This window comes from Alternaria alternata, assembly GCF_001642055.1.
Source record: "Alternaria alternata strain SRC1lrK2f unplaced genomic scaffold CC77scaffold_8, whole genome shotgun sequence".
Lineage (NCBI taxonomy): Eukaryota > Fungi > Ascomycota > Dothideomycetes > Pleosporales > Pleosporaceae > Alternaria > Alternaria alternata.
In genome coordinates this window covers 210,404-228,689 of record NW_017306197.1, presented here as the reverse complement: position 1 = coordinate 228,689, position 18,286 = coordinate 210,404, and the positions used below count along the sequence as shown (strand labels likewise).

The following is an 18,286-nucleotide window of genomic DNA, read 5'->3' as shown; positions in this document are numbered from 1 at the left end:
CGCCCTGTCAGTGCGCTCAAGCAACCTGCATGTCATCGTCTCAATCGTTCAACTTAATCTGGAAATATCTCATGTGTTTTGCACTCAGTGTAGATGGCGCACTAGGGTTCAACGCTCATTACGCGCTACTAAAGATTTCGATGCACGATGCATTAGCGACCTGTCAACGACGAGGTTGCTCTGACTGTCCCCGGTCAAAATCCCCAACGCTATCAGATGCAATACCAACGCGATTTGGCATCTGGGGCTGGCAATCCCGCCAAAAAGATAAGAAGTGGTTGACATCCAATAACCGGTCACAGATGGCAGTTAAGCGAAGACACTAACATCGCCGTTGGAAGCTTGACAGAGAGCAACAATCGCTTTTTCCGCCCTCCAACGTCTTTCCGGCATCTTGTCATCGAGATGCTAAGGCTTGGCCTATGGCTTGTCGCAGGTCGTGACTGGTATACTGCAAGTATGCGAACACTTGCCTCCCTTGATATCATAATCTGCTCGCAGCTCCTGACGGTTGCGCTCTATTTATCGCGAACAGCTAGCTGCCCAACCCGGAGAATCACAAAGCCGTACGAATCTACGATTGGTCCCAGCTCGCGCTGAGTAAAAGGTGTCACACAAAAAATCGCATCTTATCTACATTGTTCCGCCGCGTTATCGGGCCATGCCGGGGTGCGAAGATCGTTTCCACTCAAGACATGCGCCCTGCTGTTGCTCAACCCCACGAAAGCCGCCTGAACCATGCAGAAAGTCTAATACAACGGCCGCGATCGCTGCCAACGTCAATTATCATCCGCCGTTATGCACGCTAGCCTTATGGCTGGCTATGCTTGCCTTGTGCGACCGGCAGATGAACGGTAGTGTTCTGGCTTTATCTTCGTCGACGTCCTCATCTAAACGTTTTGTGCCGTCGGCCTCTGACTGAAGCTTTTTGCATTGACTTTGAAGCGGTGCTTGGTCGTGAGCTTAAATATATCTAAGCTTCTCGTACCTCCTCTGGTGTAGCACTCCCTACCTGCTGACTGCTACAACCTTCCACCTTCGGGTCTTTTGTGCTCGCCCAACATGAGTACACCTCCGCCGCTGAGCCAAGGTTTTGGCTATGGCATTGTGATAGGTTTAGGTTTTGCCTTCTCGTAAGTGTCAAGTCTCCTTTCAAAAGACCTTCGCTAAATTGTCATAGATTTGGCATGATCTTGACGACATTCGTGCTGAAGAGATACAACTATGAGCTCCAAACTTCCGAAATGTTCTCAACCGCTGGTCGTACAGTGAAATCAGGACTTGTTGCCTCAGCCGTAGTATCATCCTGGACATGGGCAGCTACACTTCTCCAGTCCAGCGCTGTTGCCTATCGATATGGTGTATCCGGCCCTTTCTGGTACGCCTCGGGAGCCACTGTTCAGATTATTCTGTTTGCTACAATCGCTATCGAACTAAAGCGAAGAGCTCCTAACGCGCATACGTTCCTCGAGGTTATCAGGGCTCGGTATGGTGCTGTAACACATATTGTTTTCATGGTCTTTGGCCTCTTCACCAACATTCTTGTTACTTCTATGTTGTTGACAGGTGGTTCTGCTGTTGTGACTTCTGTAAGTGTATTCCTAATGTGAGTCCATTCTCGAACTAACATGTGAAGCTTACTGGCATGCACACTGCAGCTGCCTGTTTCCTTCTACCAGTTGGTGTAGTGTTATACACCATGTTCGGAGGCATCAAGGCTACCTTCTTGACTGACTATGGTATGTCTCCTCTACCCTGAGTTGTAGGAGAGGATCGCTAAATTCTAATTCCAGCACACACCGTGGTCATTCTGATCATCCTCTTGATGTTTGCTTTCACAGCATATGCGACCAACGAGAATCTTGGGAGCCCTGGCAAAGTTTTCGACCTGTTGGTACAAGCCGCATCGGATCATCCTGTTGAAGGAAATGCCGGTGGCTCTTATCTGACCATGCGCTCGAAGGAAGGTGCCATCTTCTTCGTGATCAACATTGTGGGTAACTTCGGTACTGTTTTTTGCGACAACGGTTACTACAACAAGGCCATTGCTGCCAGTCCTGTTGATGCGCTGCCCGGATACATCATGGGTGGTTTGTCCTGGTTCGCGATTCCGTGGCTAGCTGCTACCACAATGGGTCTCAGTGCCATCGCCCTCGAAAACAACCCAGTTTTCCCAGGCTACCCCAACCGTATGGCTGATGCTGATGTGACAGCTGGACTTGTGTTGCCTACAGCGGCTGTTGCATTGATGGGATCAGGAGGCGCTGCAGCGGTGTTACTTCTCGTCTTCATGGCCGTGACATCGGCCATGTCTGCGGAACTCATCGCTGTGTCCTCGATCTTCACATATGATTTCTACCAGGTAACCATACTTCTGCACTAGACAGAAATGATTCGCTGACACACTCTAGACTTATATTAATCCCAAAGCTACCGGAAAGCAACTCATCTACATGTCACACACTATGGTTGTCGGCTTCGCTGTCGCGATGGCAGCATGGAGCACAGGACTTTACTACATCGGCATCAGTATGGGATATCTATACCTACTTATGGGCGTAATCATCTCGTCCGCCGTTCTTCCCGCCACCCTCACACTAATGTGGTCAAAAATGAATTGGGTAGCAGCAACCTTCACCCCACCCCTCGGTTTCGCCTGTTCTCTCGTCGCCTGGCTCGTAACCGCCCAGAAGGAAAGTGGAGAGTTGACGGTCCTCACAACCGGTGCCAACAACCCCATGCTAGCAGGCAACGTCGTCGCTCTGCTTTCGCCCATCATCTTCATTCCCGTATTCACATATGCCTTCGGCCCCCAAAACTACGATTGGCAGAGCATGAAAGCCATTCGCAGAGGCGACGACCACGATCTCGCACTCGCCGCAAACGTCGACATAGAACGAATCCCTGGTGAGCAACGACGCGCCATCCAAGCCGAGGAGGAAGAACAGGCCAAGTTACTCAAAGCCTCGCGTATCGCGCGCTGGTTAACCCTCTTCATGGCGATCTCTTTCCTCGTACTGTGGCCTATGCCTATGTACGGGTCTTCGTACATCTTCAGCAAGAAGTTCTTCACAGGCTGGGTTGTAGTCGGAATCCTGTGGATGTTTTGTTCGTGTTTCGCAGTCGGGTTGTATCCGCTTTGGGAGGGAAGGAAGACTAGTGTTCGGACTTTCAAGTCAATTTGGGCCGATGTCACAGGCAGGAAGAAGCCTGGGAAGGGGCCCCAGGTTGTGGAGGGCGAAGGGTCGGATACGCCGCCTGAGGCCATGGAAGAGAAGACGGTGAAGGAGTAAGCACAGGTAGAAAGACGTTGACGCAGTATTGTAAGTCTCTCGGGAATGGTGAATACCGTAAAACAGCTCCGCAGTGTCGGTTGTTGCAGTAATAGTACCATAATTGTAAAAGATTCGAAGAAGTTCAAATATGTTAATGTTTTCATTTTATCCAAGATCAAACGCCTGCCCATGTTCCCAGATGTAACACCTTTCCAAGCGCGTCAAAGCGCAGTGATTAAACCATGACAAGAAACTCCCTCGAAAGACTATAGACCGAGTCCGTCTTTTCCCAATATTCGTAGATGTCATGAACTTCGTTGTCCATGGGACGCTCGAAAAGCCAGTTATAAAATTCTCAACGCCTTGCAATGCTTCCGAGACGCCTCGCTTGCTGAATGTGGACAAAAAAGCCATGATAAGACCCAGTTGTACGCTTGACAGATGTTCCGAGGGTAGATGTGGAGAAGCCTTCCCCGTGTGAAATGGGGGAGAGGATCGCGTCACATACCCAAACGAGATGTGATACTTACCAACTTACCGTTGCGCGTAGAGTCGGATGAATAACACCAGCTCCATTGCGCAAGCCGGTAGTTGTAATGTCCGTGCTAGACACTTATGATTTGAGCCTACTACTCCTTCTAAATTCACAATTCCGATGTGAACTCTGTGGTCGAATGTAGTGACCTAACGAATGGTCATCTGCTTGGTGGCGCTGGGCTTCATGGAAGCAGAGCCAGCAGCGGCAACGGAAGGCTGGCCGGGCTTCTTCTCAAAGATCTTCCAGAACTTGAGGGACTCGTCGGCAGCGGCGGTGGCAAGCATCTGACCATCAGGGCTGAGGCAGCTGTGGAGGACACGAGACTCATGGGCAGGGATCTCAGTGTTCTTGACACCGGAGGGGTAGCTCCAGACACTCAAGCTGTTGTCGGGGAAGCCACCGGTGCTGACAATCTCCTTGTAGTGGGTGCTCCAGCGCAAGCTGGTGACCTGGGAGTCGGTAGGAATGTGGTTGATGCGAGCACCAGTAGTGGTGTTCCAGAAGTAGATTTGACGGTCATTGGAACCACCGCCGGTAGCAAGCAGGTTGGATTGCCATGGGCACCATGAGACAGCCTTGACAGCAGCACGGTGGTTGGTCTTGGTGAACTTGGGAGCGGCAAGCGCGCGAGCATCCCAGATGTTGACCATGTTGTCGTTGGCGCCAGTAGCGAGCTGGGCACCATCGGCGCGCCACTCAAGACCGCAGACCTCTCCGGTGTGGGAGACGAGCTCAGCAATCTTGTGTTGTGCGACGCGAACGTCATGGTTGTACACAAGACCAGAGCGGGCACCGGTGGAGAGGATGTGCTTGTTCCATCCCATAACACCAACGCGGGTCTCGTGGCCGAACATGCTACGAAGCTTGGTCTGCTCCTCAACATCCCAGATCTGAACCTCGCCCGTGCCGAGACCAACACCAACGTAGGCACCATCCCCAGACCACTTGACGGATGAGATGTAGGTGTCAGCAGGGCACTCAAGGAGAGAGGCCACTGAGCCGGAGTCAGCAGACCAGACGTAGACTGAGCGCTCAAGACCGATGGCGACCTGGTTACCGGAAGACCAGTCAAGAAGGTTGAGGTAGTAGTCATCGACAAGACCAGGAGCATCGAGGACGCGCTCAGGTGCTGATGGGATGCGACGACGGCTCTGTGCATTGGCGGCGCTAGTAGGCTTGAGGGGACGGTTGTATTGCGAGCGAAGGTCGATGGGCTTGGACGACTCAGGTGGGGCAGGCTTGAAAGCAAGAATGCGAGTGTTTGTGTTGATGCCACATGCCGAGGCGAGTGTGGACTGGTATGCGGCCTGGCCAGGAGCAGGCTTTGATTTTGATCGGCTCTCCTCGTCGTCGTCCTCGAGGCTCAGACCCTCCAAGGAGAGTGTGACGTCCTCCTCTGACCCACGGCCACCGAGATCGAAAGCACTGGCGGCGTTGGCAAGCACGGTTGAGCCCTCCTGCTTGGAGCTAGACTTGGGACGCTGTTCAACATCGAGCTTGGCGGCACCGACACTGCGGATGCCCTCGCTTGCCGTCCGGTTGGGGATGAAACGGTCGGCAGCGTTGTAGGCAATGCGGGTCTTGGTAGGGCGAGCGCGAATAGCAGCCGCCGCCTCCTTCTTCTCCTTCTTTGCCTTGGCCGCGGCAGCAGTACCGGATCCAGTGAGGGCCCACTCTGATACACCGAGTTCTAACCGGCGGGGAGTGTGTGTGTGGGAGCGAGCAATGTTGGACTTGGGGGAGTCGCGGGTGGTCTTGGTGACGGAGCGCTGGATGCGGGACTTGAAGTCGTTGCCATGGATCGACTCGTGTGCCTGCACATCGGAAGTCTGAGTGCGTGGGGTGCGAGGGGAGGGTGTCAGTGGTATCCGACCGCCGGCGGTACGGGTGTTGAAGACTGCAGAGCGCTTCTTGACCGGAGTCACGCAGACTGCTGTGCTTGCCATGACTGCTGGTCTCTTGCTGAACTGGGTTAGTTGGGTTCTTAGTACGTGGACATTGGTTGATGGCATACAGTATATGGGTTGGTTTCTGCTATATGTTGTAAGGATTAGTATAAGACAATGCTGTAATCGATGCTGTCAAGTATGGATTCGAAAGTAATTCAGTGGTTTGCACTCTGGAGATGGAGATGCAGGGTTGTGCGGCTGGTAGAGTGTGTGGCAGTGGACATGTACGAGGGCAGGTATGAGGACGTTTAAGTATCCTTTGTTTACGCTTGCGTTGACCAGGTAACCGAGACAGGACCCAGACAGGACCCTGCGCGAGGCTGGCTGGACGACGGAACACTGGCCTCATGACATCACATGATGGTGTCCGGTTTATGAATCAGCCTGCATAGTCGCCGTGCCTCCGCATGGCCTTGCTTTTGCGTGCAGCCCCGATGATGGCTATGGCTTCATGGTGTCTCGTCGTGCCAGGCTGCGACGCATCAGCATAGTTGCACCTGGTCGCATACTCGCTGCCACTGATGGCCCGACGAGGTATTACCAATTGTGCATTGAATCTAGGAAAACTTAGTGCTCAGTGGCCAACTCTCGGGTGGCTCGCTACTACTCCTGTGGCCGTGGCAGGGCTGAGTCGTCGTGGGTCGGCGCTTCCGGTTCGAGCTAGGGCGGTGACGGGCGGCAATATGCACGGCCAGCCAACTCAACTTCCTCCCGTCAAACATTCTCGCAGCCTAGACAAAGGCCATCCCTGCCCACTGGGGCTTCTACCACCAAACTAACCTCACCAACTTCACCGCGCACGATCCATGGCACAACCACCCGCTCGATCCGCTTTCCCGTCCAACATCCTCAACCCCGCCCTTACCTCGACACCCTCGCCCAGCCTCTCGCATACGAACACGCCCGGGTCCGCCAGTTCCACCAACAACACGTTCCTCATGTCTGCGAGCCCCGTCCGAAGCCGTCGATCAGCCGTAGAAGGCTACAAGCCCAAGATGATTTCGACAATTGGCGCCAAGCCCGCCTGCCTCGTCAATGCCTCCGTGACATATGTTGGCGATGACCAGATATACGCCTTTGGAGGCTTCGACCAGTACACCGACGAAGTATACAACCACGTGCTTCGTTTGAACCTCGTTACACGGCAATGGAACCTGGTCGACAACTACGGCGACATTCCAGGCGTACGCATGGGTACGTGCTCACCGCTCCAGTTCCACACAGTACTTGTATCTTGACTGACACCCCATCCTAGGACACACTGCATGCCTTTGGCAAGGCAACAAGCTCCTCGTATTTGGCGGAGAAAATGAGCACCGCCAGCATCTTGCCGACGTTATTGTATTCGATCTCAAAACCGCCCATTGGACGCAGCCCGAACTCCACGGGCCCATACCTCGCGGCCGTGCGCGCCACTCAGCTGTTATATATGACGACAAATTGTACATCAGCGGTGGCCAGACTGGGCATGATAGCGTGCTAGACGACATCTGCTACCTTGACCTGAAGACATGGACCTGGTCTCGGACATGGAAATTCGTCCCTCGCTACGACCACGCCAGCTGGATCTGGAACGGTCGCATCTGGATATTCGGCGGCATCAACGATGACATGGAAAAGAACAATGAGATCTGGTGGCTCGATCTCCGCGGTAGCCCAGAGTTTGACCATGCAATGAAATATGGGACGGGCGACCGGCAACTCATCTCATCCCGACATCGTTACCCTGTCCCGGCTTCTGGCCAGCTCGCGACTGGCAGTACAGGCTACACTGCAAATTCCAGCGTTCAGTCGTACCACGGAATGGGTTCAAGTCGGTCACCCTATGTTGCGCCTGGATCCATTTCGTCTCTCAGATTCCATTCCAGTCCAAATCTACCATCACAGGCCGCGGGTACGCATTTCCACATCTTCTCATCTGGCTGCATGCTGGACTTTGTCACTCCGGCAGAGCTGAGTTGCGAGACGAGCTTGTCTAGTCTGGAGCTAGACACTTTGCGATGGCAGAAGCTCGCCGACGGAAAGGATCTTTACAGCCCCAACTACCGCTGGCACTATTGCACCACCAATCCTGAAGGAACACATGCATGGCTTCTGGGCAGCCCAATTGAGTCGGCCAACGATGGGAACCATAATGGTGAGTATCTTAGCGACGTTCTCGCCATCGACCTCCGCAAGTACGGCATCCTGGGTAACGAGCTGGCCTCGGACACGCGCTCCAAGATGATGCCCTCCTCTGACGCCAATGTTTCTTCGCATCTCACCGGCATTGGTGCGGATCTGTCCCTGACGTTCGACCAACCACCGGAGAGTGGCAGCGGCGCAGACTTCATCATAACGGCGGATCCTGATGATGATGATTATGTGGATGTTGCAACACCAGATCCCAATGGCTCGTCAACGGCTGTGAGTCCAGTCTCGCGGCCGATACACGTCCACAAGCTCATTCTACATGCTCGTTGGCCTCATTTCGCCCGTCTATGGAGCGCCCAGATGGCTGAGTTCCATTCGAAGAAAATGCATATCCCGGAGCCATACTCGGCAGTTCGGGCGTTCCTGTTCTACCTGTACACCGACAGTATTGCGCCGAATCCGCAGAATGGACCCAGCCTGAACGATGTGGCCGGCATGCTTGTCATGTCAAACATCTACGACATGCCTCGTCTTCGCCTGCTCTGTGTAAACCGTTTAGGCCGGGAGCTCGACATCGAGCACGCTGCCACAATCTGGGAGCGTGCTGCTACTGCTGGAGAGGACTGGCTCAAGCAGCGAGCAGCGACGTTCTGTATGCAAAACTTTGGTAGAATCGTCCGCACAGCAGGCTATCGTAGTCTCAGTCCCGCAAGCTTGATTGAGCTTAGTTGTGAGGCTACCCCAGAAGCGCGTGTCGTCGGTGGGGAAGATCTGGATCTGCTCAGCCAGCTTACCGGCCGCTCCTTTGGTGGTAGTAACCGCAAGCGGAGCTTGGGTAGCGCGGGCGTTCTCACTGCTGGGGAAGATGATGGCGAGGACGAGGTGGAAGATGATGGTATGGATGTGAACTAATCTTCTCTGGCAACTTGATTTTCCTGCTTTGTATCGTACTTCACAAGCATATTGGCGCGGCGTTGGTCACTTGGAGGGTAATTCGGAGGCGTCTCCCGGTCGGATTTGATATATGCATCGCGTGGGCGCGCAGAGATTCTGGGGACGGTGTTTGAGTTCATGGTCCTTTTTTTTGATGGCACGCACTCACGATAACATGATTGCATAAGTATTATACCGCTATATAGATACATCAAGTTCTACTTCCGCTACTTTGGCTCGGTCCACTAGCCATATCGAATTCTTCGTCCGCCTTTCTGCTCTAGCATCTGGCAACTTACTGATATCCCCTTTCGTTCTGCGTAATGAATAGCATCCCGCCCATTGATCTTGGTACAATTATTCGCTTTGATGCTCTGCAGCGTTGGAAGCCTATCCGCCAGCATCTTGATGGACGCTCCTGTGATATTAGTATGAGACAAGTCGATCGTCTTGAGTCCCGTCTTATAGGTGAGAAGTGCCTCGATTTCATCGTCGTCGCATTGCATGGTAGATATATCCAAGGACTCAAGCGCTGGTGTGAGAATCCGCGGTGATTGACCTAATATCGAGTTTTGACTCAGCGGAGTAAACAATCGGCTGTTGTCATCGAGTAAGCCGTGTAGTGACAATGAATGAACGGCTTTCTCCGACAAGCATTTATGCGTTTCGCCGTTTTGCATACCGCATTCTAGTAGAATTTCTATTCCGTTCGCATTTGCATTGAGGCCGTCGAAGCCAGATATGGTCAAGTCTGTAAGCTCTGGGACACAGCACTGCTTCAAGCTCCCAAAGTCTGTTAAATTCAAGCTCCCGTGGCTGCCATTGTTGTCAAGAACAAGTCGCTGTAGTGTTGGTGGCAGCAATGGGAAGCCTTGAAGGTCCACCCGTTTCAACACTAGACTCTTTAGCGGCGGCAGCTGTGTCACTTCTCTGGGCCACCCTTGTCCGAATTGAAAGCCTTCCATGTTGGAGAGTGACAAGTTTTCAAGGCATGGTGTACGGCTCAGCAATTCGGTGAGTCCGAAATGAGTCGCCATGATCTGATGACTCCAGTGTATGCTAAGTGTTCGGAGGTTTCCAAATGAGATTGCCCAGTTAGTGGCGGATCCCAAGCCACTTGACGAGCTTGCCACTCCCCTCGTTGAGTTGAGGACTAGGTGCTCCAGCGCAGGTCGAGCATGCATTATCTCCACAGCAGATACCCCGCGAATCTCCGGATGTATGATGAGCGTCTTTAGATTTGGAGCACCCTTGACAATATCGAGTAACATAGCCGGCATGGTATGTGGTAGAGAGATGAGCTCCATTTCTGAAAGGTCCTTGGCGGCCTTCGCAAGGTTCTTGATGACGTCCAAATGTTCGAAGCGATGCACAGTGACGCGTGTCATGCGGAACTCTGAGCGTTTGAAAGCGATATTGATAAAGGAGCGGGGAACGGGTCTGCGAGCACCGGAAAGATCGAGGTGCATCCAAAGCTTGGGCAGCTTAGAGAGATAGTCCCGCCAGCCTTTGCTGACGCGCATGCAATTGACCATGTGGCGGAAAGAACAATATTCCAGTACCATCTCCGCTAACTCAGCAGGCAAGACTGTCAATGGGTCGATGGCTGATGCAGGTGATAGTTTGCGTGTTTGCTTGTCGTGGAGTTGTTGCAATAGCTAGTAGCAGTCAGTCACGTCACTGAAGTGAAAAGCGAACAGCATCCATTCTTTGATGAGAAAAGTAACAGGGCAATTGAGCTCTCCTTCAGGTTGACAACGGAAGTACTGCCTCCAAACGAACCGGAAGACAGGACAGGATCACATCACATACCTTGAAGTTCTTGTCGCTAACTGGCACATTCTTCATACCATACTTATAGATCCCAAGGGCTGTCTCGGGCTTTTCCATCTTCTCTAGCACACTTGCCGTGCGCAAATATCCTTTGACGTCCTTCTTGTTCAACCTGATCATCTCTCGGCCGTCTTTGACAGCAGCATTAAAATTGCCTAGTTTATCGTACGTAGCAGCCCGATGATCATACAATTCTGCGGTTGGGCAGGACTCGATGCCTTTTGAGAATGTTTCCAAGGCCTTTTCATACTGCTTGAGCTTATAGTAGCTGCGACCAATTTCCTGGTACTCTTCTGGTAGCATTGTGCGAGCCATGATGGTCAGAGAAATGTATCCCAAGTAGGCCGATGTTGGACCGTAAATGGCTATTCTGATCGCGCAAAGCGAAGTGGGCTTATAGCACAGCAATAGTCAAACCCAGGGTAAATTGTCTAGTTGCGCAGAGATCGTCCGGCAAGGCCGCGCATTCACGAAATTAATCGTTCTGAAAAAAGGAAATGGATATTCTTCGGAAATTTGTAGGTCGTTTCTATCCGTAGGTCTTTCGTGTGGAAAACGTGATGTACCAGTTGCGGTGTCGAAACGCGTAAGTGATGTGCTGAAGTACTGGCGACGCGTCGTAGACCCATCGCGCTAAAATGGCCAGGGCGGCTTGTGCGCACTGGCCTCATCTTCCGTTGAGCTTGCTAATTCAGGCACCAATATTGTCCGCATCAACAAACACCAAGGCCAACGATCTGCATCACCCGCGATAGTGTTGATGTCTTGTTCTCTTCGCAGAGTGATACGTAATCGGCGGCGCTTGACGCTCGCTACCCAGATGCTAGTCTCACATCGGCACCAGCAACTAAGCTTACTATGTGACCACACTTTATGTGTGACACTAGCAGCATGATGCTGAATTCACTAACACGATACGGATTGATTATCTACAGGACCGACTGTCTTTCGTTACAAGGTCGCCACTAATCCGCTGGCGATTTACGAAGGTGTTTGAACTGTAACAACTTGCAATATTGAAAAGGAGAAGTAAAGTCGATACTAGGAGGGAGCTCGTGTCTAATTGAGCTACGACTAAACATACCGAAGCCTGAAAATACTCGCGGTACGTTATGCCAACATACGTTCGTGCTGAACCTACTGAATACCTTTAAGCCATATGATCACTTTGGTGCAACTCGTGAAAACGAGCTTCTTGTTACAGAAGTGCCGACTACCAAACGAAAAAGAAAAGCATCTAGGCTTGCTCTTCGCCTGGGCCTGGAAAAGCATACCAAGCGTCTTAGATTTACAGACAAGAACCTGGAAGATTGTTTCTGCTGATATTGTGAAAGACATGTGAAAGTCAGCTACGAGGAAAAGGAAAAGGGCCGTTCCGTGGATGGAAGAGGGACATGGCAGATGCACCGAGATATTGCCTCGGTCAATCGCCGGTGCAGACGTGGGAACGAACGAGGTGGGAATGAGAGAGTTCAAGGCGTCCAAGCCCGGACTCTCGTCCGCCCCTGGATCCGCTGTTCTGCGACTAGCATTGGCAACCACTGGGCGATGCATGTTTGACCTAGTGATTTTAGCGATGGTGGGACACATGACTGTTGAGGAGGAGTAAATCCTGGAGATGGTGGGATCTCCGCATTGTCTTGGGACATCGGATGGAATTATCGGACATTGGCAGCATCCTTCGCACATTGGCTATGTCTTGGAATCGGGTTGAATAAGTCCCTCCGACCCTGCGTCGGAGGTCGAATCAGTCGGGGCAGTAGTACGCCTTTATGCGGAACAGTGTTTGCACCGCCGTCATAATACAGTGGACCTGTCATCTATATGCAGCGCTCGCATCGAGCGGAGACCCCAGAGCTAGGACATCACACCAAACCATCCTTCAGTTTGATCTTCGCCGTTTTCCCCAGTCCCAGAGTCCTGGCAATGGGGTTCACGATGATGACCAAGTGGGATCAAAGCAAGCGATTCTGTGGAGGTCACTCATAACCATGATGCATAATCAAAAGCTATTGGCGGATTTTGGAACGACCCTGCGTTCAAGGAAGTGCTAGAAATGTGGAGTGCGATTATCAGTATGATTATCAATACGGCATTTGAATAAAGCGGAGACCCCGACATTGGACGGCGCTTCCGGTGACAAACTGGAGAGTATGTCACTTGGCAGGGACACGTGCGACAGCGCGGTATAGTGTGCGCCGAAGCGGATGTAAAGACGGTGTTTAGGCAGTAATATGTGGAGTTACCATGTCGTTGGTGTATTTGGCGTGTTTTAGCACACGATATGGGAGCCGTCTTTTCCGTGAATGTGGTATGCTTGCGGGAGCAAAGTTTGGGGCGGATTGATGGGGTGCTGGAGAGATCCGCACAATTTTGTTGGGCCGTGGGGTAAATGGGTCAATATGGAGAGTTGTCGCATGTATGCATGCTATTGTTCAGAGCATTCATTGGTACTGTTTTGTCCCGCGCGGTTGATGAAAAGGAGGGAGTTGGGACAGAGCAGTCAGCACGGATAGCCCGAAACAGGAAGGCCCGAGATCTGCACAATGAGAGCCTCATCCCCACGCTAGGCTTGGGAACTCCACACGAGCCTCTCCCGACTGCTAAGCATGTGCATTGGCAACTTATCCCGCCATGGCAGAAAGCGCGATTATCGCATACTGCTCGCAACGTCGGCCAAGGCGATCAACCGCACGGCGAGGTTTTGTAGGAACGATGTAAGCAAATGAGGATGCTGACCTCAGTGGAAAAATCTATTTGGGTAGCAAAGGCATACCTACGTCCAACCTCGGGAACCTACAAGGCTCACATGAAGCACACCGCCATCACGTGCAAGGAATGTCTCCTCCCGGCCGGCAGTCGTCTCCGAGCTTCAATTCCGCCCGATGTTCGTCTGCACTCCATGTCACACGTTAGGTAGCGGGCCCGACATCACAGCACGCATCGTCACCGTTGCAGAACATGGCGTGTTTAAGCTCCACCACACACGGTCCTTATTAGTTAAGATCTTCGGCCAAGTCGCAGAGGCTGCAGAGCCGCATGCGCACGGTTGGTCAGACCCTGCATGGGGACGGACGCGAGTCGCCGGTGCATGACGTCAAGCGTGGTCTTGTTGAGATCGAAACCGTGCCGTATAGGAAAACTTAGGACGCTATCCATACACGGCGGCATGTAACCCGAGACGGCGCCCTTGATGACTGGCGGCATGCCAATGAACGCTGAGTTCCTGCATCATCTTGACATGCACCTGCGTATCGTACGTTCGACGACAGGCGACTCGGCGTGGCGTAGTGCGCGAAGAAACTTCTTCCATGATTCTCGAATGTCAGGCGAGCCAGCCGTTCACCACTCGTTCAACCTTCATCTTTCCGCTGGGGCTCCCCAGCATCACCCCAAGCCTTGCACACATGACGTAATGTGGAGGAAGACCTCGGGCTAAGAGAAGAGGCATCCAGTGCCGAGCGCGCTTGTTGGTTTGCAAGCGTCCTCCGCTCTTCTCCAAGATTGGCCCAAGATGCCCTTCTCCACCAACAGACCCCTGCTAAGTTCGCCTTGTACCCACAGTTTATTTGCGCCTCTACCGCCATCAACAAGGCTCGCATTATTGCTACACCAGCCAAGGCCAAGATGTTGGAAAAAAATCGTTATCTAGTTTTCTCCACGCGTCAGTCGTACCTTGGTAGCGTATCTTTTAGTGGGCCGAGGGTAGACGACCAGCAACCACGTTTTGGCCGAAGACCCTTGTGCTGGTACTGCGATGATCATTTAAAGGTGTACTCTCTCCCCACGGATCTTTCCTCCCCAGCATCTCCTCACATCTCTCCAGCTTTGACTGATACATTGCAACCATGCCGCCACGTATCAAAGAGTCCGAAAATGGTGTTCCCACCTACTGGGGCCAATCCGGTAGGATGCTCCAGGTCCTCATCACCATCGTTGCCGTTACCGATTTCCTTCTCTTCGGTTATGATCAGGGTGTTATGAGTGGTATCATCTCCGCCCCTGCCTTCGTCTCTGCCTTCCCCGAAGTCGATGGCGATTCCACCTACGAAGGTTTCGTCGTCTCCATCTATGCCGTCGGTTGCTTGCTTGGCGCCATCTTCGTCTTCGTCTTTGGTGACAAGCTCGGACGCCGCAAGAGTATCTTCCTCGGTGCCGGAGTTATGATCATTGGTGTCATTATCCAAATTGCCTGTGTCCCTCCATCCAGTGGTGCCACCGCCCAGTTTATTGTCGGACGATGCATTACTGGTGTTGGCAACGGTATCAACACTTCCACCATTCCCACCTACCAGGCTGAGTATGTTCCGTTCCAACCCATCTCCCAGGGTCTTTTGCTAACTGCTTTCTAGATGCTGCAAGGCTAAGAACCGCGGTAAGGTCATCTGTATCGAAGGTTCCATGGTTGCCATTGGCACGCTCATCGCCTACTGGATCGACTACGGCTGTCTATACGGCCCCGATGACTTCACCTGGAGATTCCCCATTGCATTCCAGTGCGTCTTCGCCGCTATCGTCATCGTCATGATGATCTCGCTTCCTGAGTCTCCCCGATGGCTCCTCAACCACCACCACGAAGATGAAGCCGCTACTGTGCTGGCTGGTCTCAATGGAGTCGCCCGCGACGACCAAGAGGTTATCATCCAGATGCAAGTCATCCGTGATGCTGTCAACTCCTCTGGTGGTGGTGGTAAGGTCCCAACCAAGGCTCTTCTGACTGGCGGAAAGTCTCAGCACTTCCGCCGTGCTATCCTCGGTGCCTCCTCGCAGTTCATGCAGCAGTTGTCTGGATGTAACGCTGTCATCTACTACTTCCCTATTCTCTGCCAGAGTGCGTTGAACACGACCCACAACCTCGCCCTTCTTCTCGGAGGTGTTAACATGGTTGTCTACGCCCTCTTCGCCGCCACCTCATTCTACTTTGTCGAGCGTGTTGGCCGTAGAAAGTTGTACCTGATCGGTACCGTTGGCCAGATGACTGCCATGATCATCACCTTTGCTTGCCTGCTTCCCGGAGGTGTAAACAACGAGAACAACGAGGGTCCTGCCAAGGGCGCCGCTGTCGGTCTCTTCCTGTACATTGCCTTCTTCGGTGTTACCTGGCTTCCTCTTCCCTGGTTGTACCCTGCCGAGATCAACCCCCTCAAGACCCGCCAGAAGGCCAACGCATTTTCAACGATCAACAACTGGCTATGGAACTTCTTCATTGTCATGATCACCCCTGTATTGATCACCAACATCGGCTGGGGTACTTACCTCCTCTTTGCTGCCCTGAACGCTTCCTTCATTCCCGTCATCTACTTCTTCTACCCCGAGACTGCTGGTCGTTCCCTTGAGGAGATCGATCTCATCTTCGCCAAGGGCTACACTGAGAAGATGAGCTACGTGCAAGCCGCTAAGCAGCTGCCCAAGATGGACGAGGCCCAGATTGCCGAAGCCGTTCGCCAGTACGATCTCTCTGACAGCGACATTGAGAACCGCTCTGCGGCTGGATCGCTCAAGGAGAAGCGTCAGCAAGATGAGGAGCTCATGCCTCAGGCAGGCGGACAGATGTAAAATCCCAATATTTGCAATGGCGAATATTTGAGCGCTGGTCGTACACGATTGCGATAGAGCGCGCTGTGTGCGCTTCAGTATCGGCGAGCCGATGTTTGTTATGCATAATGCCTGGAGGAATTATACCCGACGCGCAGTCGTCAACCCATCTAGGTTCGAGATGCATGGAGAAGTTTGTTAGGTCGCATGCTTGAATGTATGTGGGATTTCTTTTTATTATTATTGCTGGTTTTGCAGAGCGCGCATTATACCATAGAACGGCAAATGTCGTCAAGCCATAGATATCTATGATCATGTTTTACATCTTAAACTTTTCACCATGAGTACATGATCAATGTTGTGGTGAGGTTCTGTTGCAAATGACGGACAGAACTGTGAGACTTACCATTATGACTTCGCTCTTTACTATGCAACTCTACAATTGCTAATTCGTGTTCACATAACGCTTTGAAGTGGCTGCACAAGAGTGTGGTTGTTGTCGCTGCCTCAAGGTTGATTCCAAGGTTCGCCGCGCGCACGTGCCTTGGCATTTCGGAAACGTTCCGAGATATGACACTTGTCTTTCGATCTTCAACATCGCACTCTCGCGTCCCCTACCTGCAACTGAGCGACATGGCGAAAGCGAGTGTCTCGTTGGACACGCTGGGTCCATTCTTGGTCTGGCAGTTTCTTATACCAGTGGTAAGCATAGGCCTTAGACTTTTGCCCTAGCAGGGCCTGACGCGACAAAGGCAGCAGGATGGACTCAATCAGTCCTCTACAGCATCTTCATTCGCGCCGGCGACCCTAAACCGCAACCTGGCACTCCACGCTACATCAAGCATCGCCGCAATATTCTAATAGCCATATATGCGGCCTATTTTGCCTTTACCATCTACGAAGTCGACTTCAACCTCCAACGCTCCAGCAACGCGTACAACGACCTCGGCGTACCGATAGATGTCGATGAGAGCGGACTGAACTCACGCTTCAGGCGACTGACAATCCGCTATCACCCAGATAAGATTGGACCAAATGTGGATAGAGATCGGGCAAACGACTTTTATGTTCATCTGAAGCATGCTAGGGACATCATCCTTGATCCTGCGAAGCGCTTTGCATACGACCGCTTCGGACCAACCATCTTTGCGCAGTGCCAGAGCTGTTTGACCATCAAAGATTACACGGACAGCGCGCTGCTCACTGCGGTTACGACCTACGGTGCACTCCTCATCGTTCTCGTCGGTGCAAACGCCCTCGGTTTCCTTACTGATGGCTCGTATTGGCGCTACCTTGGTCTCTTGGCTGTCGCAACGTTCGAAGTCCGTACCGCGCTTCGCCCTGACCACCCTACCATTCTTTCAAAATACCTGAACCCACTCGTCGCGTCAACGCACTTCCGTCCTGCGTATCTACCCTTCCAGATCGTCACCATAATAAAGAAAGCTGCCATTTCCCTCACGCAGTTCCTTGCTCTGCTTATGCCACTTTACCGTGCCGATCCTCAACATCCTACCAAACCTACCGACGATACCGAAGACACCCGCCACAAGCAGCTCGACCGTTTGAGTGGGCTCGTTGCAGAGAGCAACAAGGACGCGAATAGACTGTTGGAGTTGGAGAGTATACCATACAGAGATAACGAGAGGGCAAAGAGTGAGCTGAGGGAAGCACTCAAGAAATACATGGTGCAGAATGTGGTACATCAGGAGAGGGAGGTGAGGAATGCAATGGGCGAGGTTATGATGAGGAGAAGGACTGGTGTACCACATGGTGCTGTAGGCACAAGATAAGCTTGTTGCAAGCTGATCGACGAATGGTAGCAATCTAAAACTATTCTGTTATGTCCTAGGGATCCGGCAGAAACCATATTTGACGATTCTGTCTATTGCGCCTCACCGTTAAGGACTCTGCCTCTGGGTACTCAGTTCATGCTCTCCTACCATGGTTGAGGAATGGAAGATTGATACGATAGGACAGAAGACGACAATAGGTAAGACGGAGCTCTGTCTGATTATGATCAATACGGAAGTGGCTTGGTAAATTTACACTATCCGATTTCCAAAACCTGGGATTGGACTTGATCAGTC

The 18,286-nt window shown here is 52.3% G+C and overlaps 6 protein-coding genes across 6 annotated transcripts; 4 read left to right on the top strand and 2 right to left on the bottom strand.

Annotated features, from left to right (window-relative positions):
- Positions 1-871: 871 nt before the first annotated feature.
- On the top strand, positions 872-3,400 carry CC77DRAFT_960550 (urea active transporter). The gene is made up of 5 exons (XM_018535606.1): positions 872-1,133; positions 1,181-1,589; positions 1,637-1,739; positions 1,794-2,362; positions 2,412-3,400. Exons 1-5 carry the CDS (start codon positions 1,063-1,065, stop codon positions 3,291-3,293), a joined length of 2,034 nt encoding a protein of 677 aa, XP_018386895.1. The 5' UTR covers positions 872-1,062; the 3' UTR covers positions 3,294-3,400.
- Positions 3,401-3,824: 424 nt separating this feature from the next.
- CC77DRAFT_802096 (WD40 repeat-like protein) lies at positions 3,825-6,008 on the bottom strand. The gene is made up of 2 exons (XM_018533256.1): positions 5,828-6,008; positions 3,825-5,775 (listed from the first exon to the last, which is right to left on the bottom strand). The coding sequence occupies exon 2, from the start codon at positions 5,757-5,759 to the stop codon at positions 3,960-3,962; it is 1,800 nt and encodes a 599-aa protein (XP_018386894.1). The 5' UTR covers positions 5,760-5,775; positions 5,828-6,008; the 3' UTR covers positions 3,825-3,959.
- Positions 6,009-6,541: 533 nt separating this feature from the next.
- Positions 6,542-8,940, top strand: CC77DRAFT_1088361 (kelch repeat protein). The gene is made up of 2 exons (XM_018529465.1): positions 6,542-6,956; positions 7,018-8,940. The coding sequence occupies exons 1-2, from the start codon at positions 6,569-6,571 to the stop codon at positions 8,805-8,807; spliced, it is 2,178 nt and encodes a 725-aa protein (XP_018386893.1). The 5' UTR covers positions 6,542-6,568; the 3' UTR covers positions 8,808-8,940.
- CC77DRAFT_802697 (F-box/TPR repeat-containing protein pof3) lies at positions 8,933-11,328 on the bottom strand. Its single transcript, XM_018533258.1, has 2 exons — positions 10,641-11,328; positions 8,933-10,486 (listed from the first exon to the last, which is right to left on the bottom strand). Exons 1-2 carry the CDS (start codon positions 10,974-10,976, stop codon positions 9,074-9,076), a joined length of 1,749 nt encoding a protein of 582 aa, XP_018386892.1. The 5' UTR covers positions 10,977-11,328; the 3' UTR covers positions 8,933-9,073.
- A 3,031-nt stretch (positions 11,329-14,359) lies between these two features.
- Positions 14,360-16,374, top strand: CC77DRAFT_802962 (sugar transporter STL1). Its single transcript, XM_018533259.1, has 3 exons — positions 14,360-14,432; positions 14,488-14,961; positions 15,014-16,374. The coding sequence occupies exons 2-3, from the start codon at positions 14,510-14,512 to the stop codon at positions 16,215-16,217; spliced, it is 1,656 nt and encodes a 551-aa protein (XP_018386891.1). The 5' UTR covers positions 14,360-14,432; positions 14,488-14,509; the 3' UTR covers positions 16,218-16,374.
- Positions 16,375-16,798: 424 nt separating this feature from the next.
- Positions 16,799-18,235, top strand: CC77DRAFT_960539 (hypothetical protein). The gene is made up of 2 exons (XM_018535605.1): positions 16,799-16,898; positions 16,949-18,235. Exons 1-2 carry the CDS (start codon positions 16,830-16,832, stop codon positions 17,987-17,989), a joined length of 1,110 nt encoding a protein of 369 aa, XP_018386890.1. The 5' UTR covers positions 16,799-16,829; the 3' UTR covers positions 17,990-18,235.
- The last annotated feature ends 51 nt before the right edge of the window (positions 18,236-18,286 follow it).

What these genes read in the sequence shown, in the direction of transcription:
- CC77DRAFT_960550 (XM_018535606.1), top strand. Translation starts at nt 1,063, where the DNA reads ATGAGTACACCTCCGCCGCTGAGCCAAGGTTTTGGCTATGGCATTGTG. An exon ending in GGTTTAGGTTTTGCCTTCTC is followed by an intron (nt 1,134 to 1,180) that starts GTAAGTGTCAAG and finishes AAATTGTCATAG; the next exon opens with ATTTGGCATGATCTTGACGA. An exon ending in TCACATATGATTTCTACCAG is followed by an intron (nt 2,363 to 2,411) that starts GTAACCATACTT and finishes GACACACTCTAG; the next exon opens with ACTTATATTAATCCCAAAGC.
- CC77DRAFT_802096 (XM_018533256.1), bottom strand. Translation starts at nt 5,759, where the DNA reads ATGGCAAGCACAGCAGTCTGCGTGACTCCGGTCAAGAAGCGCTCTGCA.
- CC77DRAFT_1088361 (XM_018529465.1), top strand. Translation starts at nt 6,569, where the DNA reads ATGGCACAACCACCCGCTCGATCCGCTTTCCCGTCCAACATCCTCAAC. An exon ending in CATTCCAGGCGTACGCATGG is followed by an intron (nt 6,957 to 7,017) that starts GTACGTGCTCAC and finishes ACCCCATCCTAG; the next exon opens with GACACACTGCATGCCTTTGG.
- CC77DRAFT_802697 (XM_018533258.1), bottom strand. Translation starts at nt 10,976, where the DNA reads ATGGCTCGCACAATGCTACCAGAAGAGTACCAGGAAATTGGTCGCAGC. An exon ending in TTAGCGACAAGAACTTCAAG is followed by an intron (nt 10,487 to 10,640) that starts GTATGTGATGTG and finishes GACTGCTACTAG; the next exon opens with CTATTGCAACAACTCCACGA.
- CC77DRAFT_802962 (XM_018533259.1), top strand. Translation starts at nt 14,510, where the DNA reads ATGCCGCCACGTATCAAAGAGTCCGAAAATGGTGTTCCCACCTACTGG. An exon ending in ATTCCCACCTACCAGGCTGA is followed by an intron (nt 14,962 to 15,013) that starts GTATGTTCCGTT and finishes ACTGCTTTCTAG; the next exon opens with ATGCTGCAAGGCTAAGAACC.
- CC77DRAFT_960539 (XM_018535605.1), top strand. Translation starts at nt 16,830, where the DNA reads ATGGCGAAAGCGAGTGTCTCGTTGGACACGCTGGGTCCATTCTTGGTC. An exon ending in GGCAGTTTCTTATACCAGTG is followed by an intron (nt 16,899 to 16,948) that starts GTAAGCATAGGC and finishes GACGCGACAAAG; the next exon opens with GCAGCAGGATGGACTCAATC.